The sequence below is a fragment of the Scomber japonicus genome, chromosome 4 (assembly GCF_027409825.1).
Source record: "Scomber japonicus isolate fScoJap1 chromosome 4, fScoJap1.pri, whole genome shotgun sequence".
Lineage (NCBI taxonomy): Eukaryota > Metazoa > Chordata > Actinopteri > Scombriformes > Scombridae > Scomber > Scomber japonicus.
Window position 1 is genome coordinate 10,340,872 of NC_070581.1, and position 14,140 is coordinate 10,355,011.

Consider the following 14,140-nt stretch of genomic DNA (forward strand, 5'->3'; position numbering starts at 1 on the left):
GTACACCAATTAACACAATGTAACCCCTCTGGTGTGTTTTTCCTGCTAAACTTCACTTCTCAGTAAGTATCTACTTAGTATCTGTTGGCTCCTGCAGGGGCATGTTTAACTACAAGTTGTGTGACTGTGCTTCAAAGTAAGCCATGTTTAAGATGGAGTTTTTAATCTTTCATGCAGGCGTTTTTTATTTATTTCAGTACACTAACAAATTTATGTTACAGACCACTGAAAGTATAGATAAACCATCACATCACATGTTTGTGTAGAATATGAACATTTCCGGGTTTGCCCCCCAGAAATGTAAAAATACATCACAACATACCTGCATGACTGACAGAATGTACCAATATACACTGCAATTGTATCATGTCCCTGCAAACAAAAATATATCATCAGAGCAATTAGAATATCAATTCTGAATGTAACTTTAAAGTGGAACTCCACCATTTTTAATGTCAGATGTCTTTTTACGGTACTAATGCATTATGTGAAAAAGTTATATGCGAAGGAGGGACTACGCTAAATCTGATAAATTGCTTCTTCACAGTCTATCAGGGATATGGCAGAGTTGCCTTGGTAACGAGGTTCCTGCTCAGCTTGATTGCAGTTCAAATTATTGTCAGAGCCTTTTTGTGTGATTATTAATATTCAGAAAGCATATAGGGTAAATATGGTTCAAGTAGTGCCTGAAGCAAAAACATCAAGAAATGACAAATGAAATTGAGTATCTATATGGTTTTCATGGTCTCAAATGACTCTTTTCAAAACATCTTTCCTCATGAGTATTGCTGAACATGCTCGTGAATTGAAGACAGATATACAGATATACAAATGATATTGTTTTTGCATATTTAGCCATAATTTCTATTGGCTTTGATAACATTTATTACAATCTATCACCTTATATTACCTTGTAATATTTTGAGGTGTTTATTGGCACAAAAAAAGCACTCATCCTCACTCACGTCTCTGCCATCTAGTGGCCGCAGTAATTATCAGCTGGGGAAGTGACGCAATTCAGATGATATCAAGATGTTTGATAAAGTGACATGACAAGATTATTCTGTTTGTTTGTTGAATTTTAGACCTGTACTTGCTCTTTTATTTGTGAGAGCACCCACAAATGATCTAAGTGTATCTTTAACACACATTGGGTAACATATTTGTGGCCAGAACCTCTCTGTGGATACTACACTGAACATCTGTATCCAGGGGATCCATGTCTTTGACCTTTTCATTACTCCAGTGTGTTTCCCCACCCAGGCTCTGTCAGTGCTTATTTCCACACACTTTGCCCAGTCTATTTCATTGGGAACCATGAATGTATTCAGAGTTTCAAAAATCATTTACTGATCTAGGATGGGAGTCACTGTCCCATGATAATGGGAGACTCTGTGCTCCAGGGCATTTCAACCTAACCAACTCTAAGTGTGGCTACTTCCTGGGCATTGTTACAAGGCATATAGATGCACCTCTTTCGGGCCTGCAGGAACCTTTTGTGCCAGCAAGAGTTGGGAGTACACAATCAGTCAGTACAAACTGAAGGTCAAAATGAAGTGAAACGTTTGGGTTGTGCAGCAACCCTGTTTTATTAATGAGAACAAGAGTTGGTACAATCCGGCCTTGCTGGCACCTGTTCAGGAGCTGAATTCCGGGTACTAGAGGCAGCTTTACAGTGTGTGATAGTAAACTGATAGGCAGGCTCAATCAAATGGGGTCAAGGGACCCAGCCACAGCCTGTCATGGCCAAGTGCAGACCTGGGAGGAAAAGGCTATCACTTTATTCAGTGGATGCTGCCTGGAGACAGCAAAAGGCATCAGCAAACAACAAACTTCTTAGAAGTTTCACTTATTCGTGAAACCAGGGCTATAGCACAACCCAAATGTTTTTGTGATCAGCTTTGCTAATTGGTAGGATACCTCCACTGCCTTGCTGTAATCACTCCCACTGACAAGTGGATTCAATGGCTTTCCTACAGCTGAGATACTCTCTCTGCTTTAAAAGAATAAAAAAAGTTGTGAAGCTTTGATGAATACTGTCTAGATGGCAGCACAGCTTGCATGGCTTCAGGGCCTTGTTTGCTGTCATCTCTGAGCATAGCACACAGACAGGCAGGGGACTGTCTTCTGGTCTCACGAATTCCAGTGGTTGAGTACTTTCTATGAATCTTTCTTTCCGTGGATTCATTTTGATCTTCTGATGATTTGCTTACTCAAGTTGTTTCTCCATTAACAGCTTTCCTTTTGCCACCTGATAGCCAATGCTCCATTTGGACACTTTCCCCAGCAATAATGAGGCATTCCACCAGTTCACAATTCCCCGCCGATGATAACATCATTATTATTATTACATATTTAATCATAAATATTTTATGGTAATTTCAAACTTTTTATGTAATTAATCAACTAATTAATAATGACCTCTTGCGGCCCACCTGCAGTATCCATCAAGGGGCTGTGGCCCAAACTTTGGGAATCTCTGCTTTAAGGAATTTTTCAAGGCGATAAATGGCACTTAGGGATTTATTCATTTAAGAATATTATCTCAGGGGATGACTAATGTTTAATTTGAGCAAGTCATTTTCAAAGGAATGCAAGTGTAACATTGGTCTCTAAATTGAAGTGAATCCCACTTGGGAAAAGCTGCTGTGGTCCCTGTTAAGTTGCTGGATTCCTGTTGATGGATCTACAGTATCTCCACACTCAACAATGCAGTGACTTTCAGCTTGTCAGCATCAGCGTGTCCGTGTTATTTGACAATCTTTCAGTCTTCTACTGTCACATTTCCCTCTCCGATTAGCTTCACTGCAGCACTAATTAAAACTCAAATCAGGTGATTGTTCTGCTGCAGAGTTTTGATTCATTATGGATATAATCACACTAACCATGCACAGCCTTTTGTTCTGTTTTGGCTGCCTCAACTGAACACCCTTCAGAGTTGCGTGAGATAACAAAAGGTGAAATGATCAATGATGCGCTACACAGCACAGCCTCACTCTATGTAAACCTGTGCTAAAAGAGGGCCATGACAGATAACACTAACACCTCCATTCACCAATCATTCCTCGGCCTCAAACACAAACACATACTGACATACATGCAGGAACACACTACATGCACACTGGTTTTGTGTCATTCTCCCTTTTTGTTTTCCTACACTCATCTTTTCTCTGCACCGCTCCCTTGCACAAATCACTCTCAGACAGAAAACTGTGAATAATAGCTAATCATAGTCGCGACTCAGACAGATAATTGGGTGCACACTCTCTCTCCACGAGAAATCTGAAAGAGACAACATTCTGAATTTCTTTGGTAATATTTACTCTGCTCAGACAGCTTTTGGTTGGACTGCACATTATTACCCCTTAACTAAATTAATCTTCACTGACAGATTTCATTATTTAATATGTCAACATAAAATAAAAAGGGATCAAAAACAGAACTGAAAACCTCATACAGCATATAATAAAATCTATGTTTTATACCAAGATATTTACACTAGCATTGTTCAACTCTTCACAGTTCAGTCCTACACATAATATGAAAGTGTTTGATGTACATTTAATAAAAAATTAAAATGCAACAGTGGAACTATGTACATTCACAAAAGTATATGCCTCAACCAAAGAGAAAATACAACTTGGAGTCTGCCAGTCTTTGTGTCTGAAGACCAAGCTGTTAACACATTCCAGACAAGCCATTTGAGGAAGTGCCTCTTGAGATATCTAGCAGATTGTCTGTGTCAGTCATTGCTGGTGTTTGAGACCCAAGTCTTCTTACTGAGGCTCACAGATTGCCATCGAGATTGTTGGCTTGTTTTCCCGTTAAGCCTAGTTATAAAAAACATCATCCTCAGATAGAGAGCTGCTGTCTACGTGTCGGACAGCAGCCTCTGCAGTCACAGCGCTTCTACCCTCAAAAGGACGATCTCTTTGCAGCTGAGTGTTGGACATCTGGGAAATGGAGTCCACTGGTGGTGGGGGGACCAGGCTGGGCACTCTGCTGTCACCATAAGTCTGGGCATGGATGCTGTACAGGTGCTGGGGAACTCCAACGCTTCCACCGTCTAACAGGAACTGAGACAGGAAGTGGCTTTGTGCTGCGGAGGAGGGACAATAAAAGAATCAATCAAATATTAAATCAAATATAATGAACTTAAATATACAATATATGGATAAATGACTTGAGCTTTGGATTCAAGGGGATTTACACAGTTTGCAATAGACCACTTAAGGAGATTTGAAATTAAAATGAGAGACTTTTTTTTTTCTTTTTTTTTTTTAAAGCTGATGATCCTTCATGATAAACCTTGCAAGCTGGTGGAAGGCTGCTCCAAGCTGTCGTTCATGGACCACACATTCATGGCTGCCTCAGCCAAGGCAAACTGCTCTGCTACTCCTGAGGAACAAAAGCCACACAAACACATTTTATGCTGCTTTTCTTGGAAGTCAGCCCCCTGTTGTTTTTTTTTAACCAAGTCTACCAACGTCACAAACAAATCGAATAAGTGCACTAGATTTGTGTCACTGTCGTAAGGTCTATTGATTTTTGTAGATGGTTTCTCCTGCACAATCGAACAAAAACAAAATGCCCAGAGAGATCTGAGTGTCACTTCATCTCCACTGACCACATCTTGTTTCTCATGAATTAAATTTGTCTCTGTCTCACCTGCAGCGAAGCGAGCTTCCTTGATCTCATCCGTCATTTGGGAGTAAAATTGTTCATCCTCCTGCAGCTCGGCCCCCATCCCCCCCCATCCTCCACCTCCTTTACCCCGGGCCCTGCTCCAACTGCCCCCACCTCCTCTGGCCTCGCCACCTCCTCCCCAGCCCTTCCACTCAATCAGGTGAGCAACGCGCCCTTGGGCCATCGCTGTCGGCTGGGTGATATGCTCTTTTATCGTGGCCACCAGACCTAAATAAGGTGAGGAGAAGGAGGGATACATATTGATAAAGTTGATTAAATAATTTGTAACATGGCTGAAAAGATATGATATACAGTTAGTGTTGTAGCAGAGGACAGGGGGAGATAATTTGAGTAAAAGATAAAGTGATAGGCTACATGCAAGGGTGTGCAGTAGAGTGAGGCACTGATCAAAAGGAAGAGAAGGGCGAATAAATGCCACAGTTAGGAATGGGGATATGAAAATGGAAAAAGGAGACCAAGAAAAGGAGAGGTTGGTTCTATCTAAGTAGAGCTTCGACATATATTTGCATAATTGAGAAGTGAAAGGCGAGCATGTACTCCTGATTTACATAACTTGAACCATGACCTGCTGCTGCCTTCTGATGTAATGCTCCATAGAAAACAAGCTGGAAAATATGAAAAACCAGATTGTAACACCCAAGATAACTTTGGAGAGCAATGTACATTCTACAGTACTGTAATAAACTCACTTATCATAAAAACAACATAACATGTTAGAGCTTGATGAAAAACAAAGACATTTTTAATAATTTGTAATAGGCCTACTAAATTAAAAATTCTATTTGTCTTTTGTCTTTTATTCTATGTGTCTATGTATCTCATCATAAGAGTGTTAATAACCCAGCGAAATGATGGCCAAAACTGCAAAGAAGCCATCATTTCTTTTAATCAAAAGAGACAAGAGTAGAAAGGTCTTAAAAATGAAGAGATGAAATGAAAGTGACTGCAGGGAACAGGAAAATTAAACAGATGTGGAAGAACTAAAAAGGAAAGGTTGAAAAGGCAAAGGTGGAGAAAGACAAAGAGGAAGAAAGGTTAAGTTAAGAAACTATAGGGGGAAAGGCAGAAAACTATGAACACCAGTAAGAGAGGTCAACAGGGTAACAAGCTTGGAAATGAGAAAAATAAGAAGCAGAAGAGGAGGTAAGCATATTTCAGAGCCAGAGGTGGATATACAGTTAAATAAGAGAAGTGAGCCAAGAGAATTGGCAGCCTGAGCTAATTGAAACTGAGAAAAACATCACAACGTGTTATTTTCATCTGAGCTCAACACCTAGAGACTCGTCTTTGTCTTTTGCTTTGCACTGTGACACCCACTGCTGCCTCACCCTGCGTCCATACTGTGACGACTCTGTTATGAGGCTCTGCTCTAGGCTGGCTAACTATTGTCACTGGAGAGGAGGCGATGTGTGCATTTATTCGAGTAATGTGCACACAGCAGGAACATCCCATTTGTTTTTCAGATGGATTATTTTGAGCTTACTGTTCACACAGCTGTGTTCAAGTCACGCACCAGTAGACTGTGGGATAGTTTTTTCCCTGCAGGCCATAAGACTCCTTAGTAAATAACAAACACACACACACACACAGGCAATCTAACCATCTGTGCAATATGTGATTAATGATTGTATATACTTCTTTTATTGTTGTTATTCCTTTCATTTTATATGCCTTTTGCATATTTATTTACTGTTTTCTGCCATGGAGCATACCAGCCAAAAAAATCCATATTGGTCTATCTGTGCAACCGGAGTGTCAATAAACATCTTGAATCTTGAATCTTTTACATGACCAAATCATATAAGTTTGGCCATCATATGTAGATATAATTCAGCTAATAAACACTAAGACACTTTCAGAAGTGCAGGGCTACTGACTGTGCTACTGTGCTACTATGTTTTTATGTAAGCCTGATACTCTTCCAACATAAACCATATATAAATGTTTGGGGTTTTTTAAATATCTGACTATAAATCGTTTGATTCATTGTGGGGAGGGGATGTTCGCATCTGAAAAAAAGTTTAGCATGCAAGTGTGTGGGATAACTATAACATTTTCATTAGTTTTCATGGTTAGATTGCAGCACAGTTCTTAAGCCTATATTAAATGATTGTCACTGAGGCAGTGGAAACAAGCTATAACCACAGCACTGGCACATTATAAAGATGATAGTGTGAACCTATTAACTGAGTCCTACAAATTTAACACTGCAGAATGACATAAATGTGATTTCTGATCTGGTGCCCCTATGATCTAGGCAAATAGTGTACAAAGGTTTATCAGAGCTTGCTGAAAACAGCTGTCTGCTGCCTGCTGTGCATTGCTAAGATCAGTGAGGCCAAACCAAAAGTAATTTTGCAGACACTAAAACCAAAACAATGAGCTGAAAGACACCCTTCTGGTACCCAGCCTATATGGGTTTACAAGGAACTAAACAATAACAACCATGATGGCCATATGAGAACTCATGATGTTCAGATCAATGAATTCAAATAGGGAACATTTCAAGGCATTCCATTTGCATCGAAGAAATGTCCTATTATGATGGATACAGTATTCTCTAGTTCTCTTAGCAGCCAAACATCTTGCATAAATCTCACCAAAACAAAAATCTCCATATTAATAAACCAACTCAATCAGCTTCAGACGACCAAATTAATTAGGAATTTTTAATTTGATCTTCAGTTGGAACAAATAACTCCTCACTGCATAGAAAGTGAACAAAATGAAATTCACTAATTTAAAAAAACTCTCTGATCCATTTTATAACATAGATTATTGATTATAGATTATATTAGCTTTAAGGTGGGGGTCTATGGAAAACAAGAATTGTAATTTATTTGAATACTATTGAAGCATAAAGTTTCCACTCAAATGTGTTACACACTTTTTGAAAACTTTGAAATAAATAGCAGTAACCAATTCAAAATAATGACAGTAGATACATTCTCACCATATATGGGAAAGTTCAGGCTAGCATTCATGAAAACGCTTGTCCAAACATGTGGGTTTTCCCTGGTCGCTGTTAGAAATAATTTAATTTCTCAGACTTGTTTACCACATTGTTCACAGTAAACACAGAGTCAGCCAGGACTAAGTAACTCCATAAAAGCAGACATATATTGCATTATGTGAAGCATGACTCTGTTCCCTGTTTGTTATTTACGAGTCAATGTGGGAATAATTCAAGAAAATCCCATTTAATCACATCCTTACAGAGCTGAAATTGATAGGCTAAGTATTTTCATTTGCCAGTTGGCAAGCAGCTAGTGTTGATTTCAAGCAGTGGTCGACTGAAACAATAAAAAGCACCACAGCTGCATGGAGACTAAGGCGAAAAAAGCAATTAGGATTCAAACAATGTGGGACTTTAAGGGCCGATAATCTCAGAAAGTATAATTTGTTTTCTCTGATAATTCCAAAATGTGCGGCTGGTTTGATTTCCCAGTGTTTATCTTTGTGAACTTGCCAAGGCATCTGTAAGAGACCACCATTAAACATGAAAAAACATTGCTACAAGGGAGAAGTTTGGACCATGTTTTTCAGTTGTCCATGTTGTGTGTCTGATATATTTCTATTTTCATCGATACAGCTTGCAGGCCACATAACAGCTCATGCCTTACATACATAAAACCAACCCAAAGAGTATTTCTATGCTTGTAGTTTTTGTAACTACACTGATGCTGGACTCTGACTGCTATTAAAACACATAAGACCTACACTCAGTTGATCATGCCTGATGCCTTTTCTATGCCTGTGTAGACATTCTTACTATTACAGTATTACAATTATTGTCGTGAGGTAAATGCTGGTGTCAGCAGGCTACAGCAGGTAATATGCTTACAATGACAATGCTGCTGATGGCAGGTAAATTGTCTACCAAGTTCGAGTATTCAGCCTTGAAAAGAAACAAGTTGAACAGATGATGGTGCCTGGTGAAAAGTCGAGTGAGTCAATGGGTTTCATCCCTGAGGAGCATGTCTATAGGAAATGTCATGGCAATTCATCGAACAGTTAATGAGATATTCTGAACCAGAGTGGTGGATTGACCGAATGACCAACCAACAGGCGGATATTGTCATCCCTAGAGCCTGCTAGCATGAAAACTAATAAATACATTTATTATAAACCCCTTAGATTTTAATGACCCTGTTTTTACCTTGTAGCACAACCTTTATTACATGTTTAGTCCCACTAGTGAGCTGTCAGAACAACATAGCTGTTATTATTTCATTTCTTTGGTTCAGCATTATTGCATTTGTGGGATGTGATGACCCATTTCAGTTTCTAGGAGCCTCTGATAAAAAAAAAATCAAATCAGCCTGATATACTGTATCTATCAAACATAATTATATATAAAGAAAAAAAAGCAGCAATAATGTCTGCATGGTATTTTTCTACATATGTTTACATTTGTATAATAACATGTGACTGTCCACAGTGTGATCTGATTTGAGTAATTGGATTGTCAGCAACATTTTGCAACTGTCCAAGTCTCCAAAACTCACTCTGCCAATTTAAATAATGACTGACAAGTGATTAAGTGCGAGTAAATGTTAAAAAAGCTTCTTTCACTTCTTTTTTCTTGGACTGATTCTGTCAATCCTAGAGCAGGTGTCAGCCTCTCAGCTGTCTGCCTGAACGTCTGTATTTGTCTAACGTATTCATGAGGTTTTCATTGCTTTCATAATTATACTGTCAGGGTATTAAAAGAGCTTTCAGTGGAAGAAGTTCAGCAAGGCATAACACATTAACTCAGATGATTAACCTCCATAGAAAGGGAAGCAGATGAGATGAGGCAGACAGTGACAGAATGGGGAAAAGGGGTTGAAAAGAGTTGGCATGAAGAGAAGATGAAGCCTGGGTCACAGGTGGAGACTAAATTTAAATAAGGAAAAGAAAATGTTTATGTACTTGTGCCTTGATTGTTTTGCATGTGTGTGTGAGAGAGAAAGGGCATGAAGAAGGTGGGAAATTACATTACTGACCTCCCATGGTTACTAATGCAATTTTCCAGCTTGCTTTTGTCCCAGTCTCATATGTTTGATTCGTAATGAAACACAACATGAAGTAAATCTGTGTGTGTGCGTGTGTGTGTGTGTCCAGTCAGTCTCACCAATCAAAGAGGAGGTGGCCAGCTCGCCAATGTCGTAGCGGTTGGTTTTATCTGCCACATTGCCGTTGGAGGGGGTCTGTCCATCCTGCACAATATGATGCACATGAAATGGGAGAATATCATATTTTTGATTTAAGGTTATTTTAATAAATATAGCTTTTAGATATTAGTTTGTCTCCTGTGCATTTCTGACATTTCCTTTGGGTTTTGAATGTGTTTCATATTCCTAAGACTCAAATCACCTGGAGCCATACACACATTTGCTTTGCATACAAAGACACACACATAAGAACATTTTCATACATCCTCAATCACAGCCAATGTGTGATGACACAACCACACATTTCCCACTTTTTTTTCTTTTGTGTGAAAAATGGTGATAACGACAATAACAGTATAGAAATCCTGCAGTTTTCACACCCAGCCTGAATGAACTGCATGTGATCAAAGGAGGGTATTTTAAATTCAATCCCTTATGGTGTTTTGACCAAAGTAGCTGCACTCAATATGGAAAGAGAAACTGCACTCTCTTGATTGATTTCTCTTGGTTAAGCATTCTTGATCTGAGAGCTTTTTTAGAAGATGGTGCAGGCAAAATGGGATTACAAGTGAGTACATGATTATACATTATAGTGTATGAGGCATGGCTTCAGTTCAAACTGTCAAGTGCAGTCTAAATTAAGTTTTACAGACGATACAATTATGCACAAGAGTCACTTGAATGTAAAATTAGCATGAGGAAATTGAAATGTGTTCTCTTGGGCAAATTAATGTTGTTCCTGTTTTTCACACTAACAAACTGCTGCTTTACTGGCAGATTTGAGGTCACTGCGAAACCAAGAAGATTTTTGACATTCCACAATCTTCAATCTGTGAAACTGCTTCTTCACTAAACTGAACCAATAATCATTTCATACATGTTTTACAGTTGTTGTGTACTATAATTATAGCTGACATTTAGTGATTGTAAAACATTATTTGGCACATTTATTTGATTTGATGCTTGATAATAGGCATATAAAACATATAAATGTAATGATATGTGAAAACGAGTGCAACTGCAGTCCAACTTTAGTAAAACTCTTGGATAAACCTAAGCAGTTTATATACATGTTTCCATGTTCTTTTGCTAGTAGCTGCCCAGCTAGCCAGCAAAACTAGCTAAAAGTAGCTACATATCAACCTGCGTAATACAAAACAAAACAAAATGTTATGAATGTAAGCTAATTGTTCTTCATACATTTGACCTGTTTCTAATGGCACACTAGAAATATGAAGGCTACTGTTTAGCTGGATGACATTAGCTGTAGCAAAGCAGAGTAAAAATGACAAATATTCAACAGTCAAAAGAGTAAACATTACACTAATTCTACCTGAAGTAGGCTAGCGAGGCTAAGTGTTTTATTCCACCCTTTCTTATGGTATTTTCATATTTGAACATTAGTAAGAGCTGGTGAAGTTTTAATTACAGATATTGATATTCACAACACACAAACAGGCCTGGGGGGGGGGGGGGGGGCTTCCAGTTTATGAATCATCTTGGTAAAAAACAGCAGGAAATGTGGCTCCAGATGCCTGCATAAAGTGTAATGGAGCCCGGCTGAGTTGCTGACTGAACATGTTATGTGTGAAAGAGGTATTAACTGTAAAATGGAGCCGATGTTCCTGCTTACAGCTACACTTATCTCACTCTGCAATAGACATATTATAGAAAGATAATTCAATTACAAGCTAAATCCGAGCCATGCTGTTTCGCGTTTAAAGAAATCCAGAACATTTTCAAGCCATCATGTTATGACAACCATTTTGAACCATTTTGCTTATTTCAGTCTTATTCACATAAAGGCTTGATATAACCACAATACAAAAATATGTTTATCTGTAATTAGGCATATAGTTTTATTGATATGTGCCAAGATTTTGAGATGTTTCAGATTTCTACCCCTACCCCAATTTACAGCTCACAGCTTTGAATTTATAAATTTCAGTCACTTATTTTTCAGAAACTATCTGTTCATTACTTTTGATTATTAACAAAACACAAATCAGTAGTTTTTAGGGACTATATCTGTGGCAGTACTAGTGTAATCATGGTGATAAAACACCTTACAAGCCAATACATGTTGTTTATTGGGGTAGTAGAGAGCTTTTATTCACCTTGACCGTGGACGGCTGATCCTCTTCAGCCTGTTCCTGCAGTGCTGTCATGGGAAGGTGGAGCTCTGTGGGAAATCATACACAAACGCTAATGTTAGATTGAATGAATGTGCAGGTCTGTTGGTTTATTTTGTGCGTGTCACTGTGCATGTGTTTCCAGACAGGTCTTAGTTGTCTCTAAAGGCCAGGAGTCTAGCGAGGCTCATATATAATGGATGAGGGACAGGGAGAGAGAGAGTGTTGAATCCATATACAGTCATTTAACCGGAACCTCTCTGCATATTTAACTTTGCACCGGCCCACACTCTGCCTATTTGCTTTCTAATTGATGGTGATGAGGCGCCTATGAATGACAAGAGGAAATGAAGTGCAGGTCAAAGCAATGGAGAATTCACATTATTATAAAGGTCAGCAGACACACACATGCAGGATACAAACACATGCTTGGGGTTTCCCCTGGGAAGTGTCATCAAGACAATTGTCGGTTGCTATGGAAATTCTACAGCAACAGGAGTGGGACCCTTCCCTTTACTTGAGTCACACACACACAAATACACAGACTGGCACACAGAGCTGTAAGACTGGAGCTGATCTCTGGCCTCATCAAATGCTATTTGCAGGTCAAGAAACTCTATTATGATCCCTTAGCCAATCTTCTGTCTTTGTGGGGTTAAATCTCTCTCTCTCTCTCTCTCTCTCTCTCTCTCTCTCTCTCTCTCTCTCTCTCATACACACATACACACACAGACACACTCCCGCTGCTCTCTTATCTGTTTGTCTGTAGCTTCACAGCTGCCTTCCTTCTTTCTTCTCAGTTTGAAAGCACTGCGTTCAATACTTCCACCTTGTTAAAAGAGACCCTTCCTCAACAAAAGCAGACTTTGTCACACAAAAATATTTTCAGACTGCATCACAGTTTTCAGGTTGAGAATAACGTACAACAATATGATACGATGTTAAATGTCATGTTACTGACAAAATATCAGCTTGATCTTGCTCGGATATATCACAGAGAGCTGATATTCCTTCAAATCAACTTTTATTTCAGTTGTTTATTTGAATACTTAAAGAATATCATCTTTTGAGATACAACAAACACTGCCCTCTTTTCCACTAACAGCACATGAAAACAGTGACAGAGGGCAAAAAAGAGAGAGAAAATTGCTACTCAAGTCACATCTTCAAGTCACGACAAGTTGGAGCTGAGCTTCAGATGGAGCTGTCATATCCTGAAGCCACTGTTGTCCTCCGCTGATCCTTACAATCCCCCTCATCAACCCCCTGTCATGTCTTGCTTCTAAAGCAATCCCGACAGATTCACCCACATCAAGAATAGCTGCAAGAAGGTAAGTCAGAATAAGTACGTTTTTGGATGAATTCTTTCATTGCAGAATGTGTGTCGTACATACTAATCATTCCTATGATGGAAATATATTTCAGGTGGTTTTTACCCTCCGTCTCAGTTGTCAAGATGTCAGTGGGTTGTACCTGAACCCAGCCATATGATAAATATTTCAAACTTTTGCTGTAATTTACTTGATTCTCACACACATAATCACCCCTGGAAGGCATGATGCAACTTTCTGAAACAGTTCAGCACCTTAAATGTTTGCTGGCTGTCGTCAACACTTGATGCAGGTTGATCTGACTCTTAAACATAGACGTGGACGGACAAACAGGTGGCACTGACCTTTGTGACCTTTGCAGAGGCAGGTACCCATGGTCTCAGCTGGGCGGTTATCTGTTCACCATGATGGCTTGAAAAGGAGGAGGATGAGAAGCTGGGGGAATGAGAGGATAAAAGGGGAAAAGAGAGAGGGAGAAGGGAGGGTGTCAGTGTCAGTCAGCAGATGAGCAGAGAGAAGTGAGGAACTGATGCAGGGGGAAAGTAAGAGCAGATGCTGGATGAGCTGTAGGCTGATGCACTGACTGACTTCCCTGTATAGGAGGAGAGAGGTGAGAGCGACACAGACAAAGTGTGGGGAGGGGGGGGGCAGCAAGAGAGAGGGAGACAGAGACAGAGAGAGAGCGAGAGAGAGGGAGAGGGAGACAGAGAGAGAGAGAGAGAGAGAGAAGAGGAAAATGGGGAGAAAGTATGAATGCCTGTTTGCTGACGTTATTGAATCCCCTCCCCTCTACTTCTCTATTCTCCTCCTACTC

At 39.5% G+C, this 14,140-nt stretch overlaps 1 protein-coding gene across 1 annotated transcript; it reads right to left on the reverse strand.

Annotated features, from left to right (window-relative positions):
- Window positions 1-3,830: 3,830 nt before the first annotated feature.
- fam131c (family with sequence similarity 131 member C) lies at window positions 3,831-13,752 on the reverse strand. Its single transcript, XM_053318164.1, has 6 exons — window positions 13,671-13,752; window positions 11,981-12,045; window positions 9,824-9,908; window positions 4,669-4,914; window positions 4,309-4,398; window positions 3,831-4,099 (listed from the first exon to the last, which is right to left on the reverse strand). The coding sequence occupies exons 1-6, from the start codon at window positions 13,699-13,701 to the stop codon at window positions 3,831-3,833; spliced, it is 786 nt and encodes a 261-aa protein (XP_053174139.1). The 5' UTR covers window positions 13,702-13,752.
- Between the last annotated feature and the right edge of the window lie 388 nt (window positions 13,753-14,140).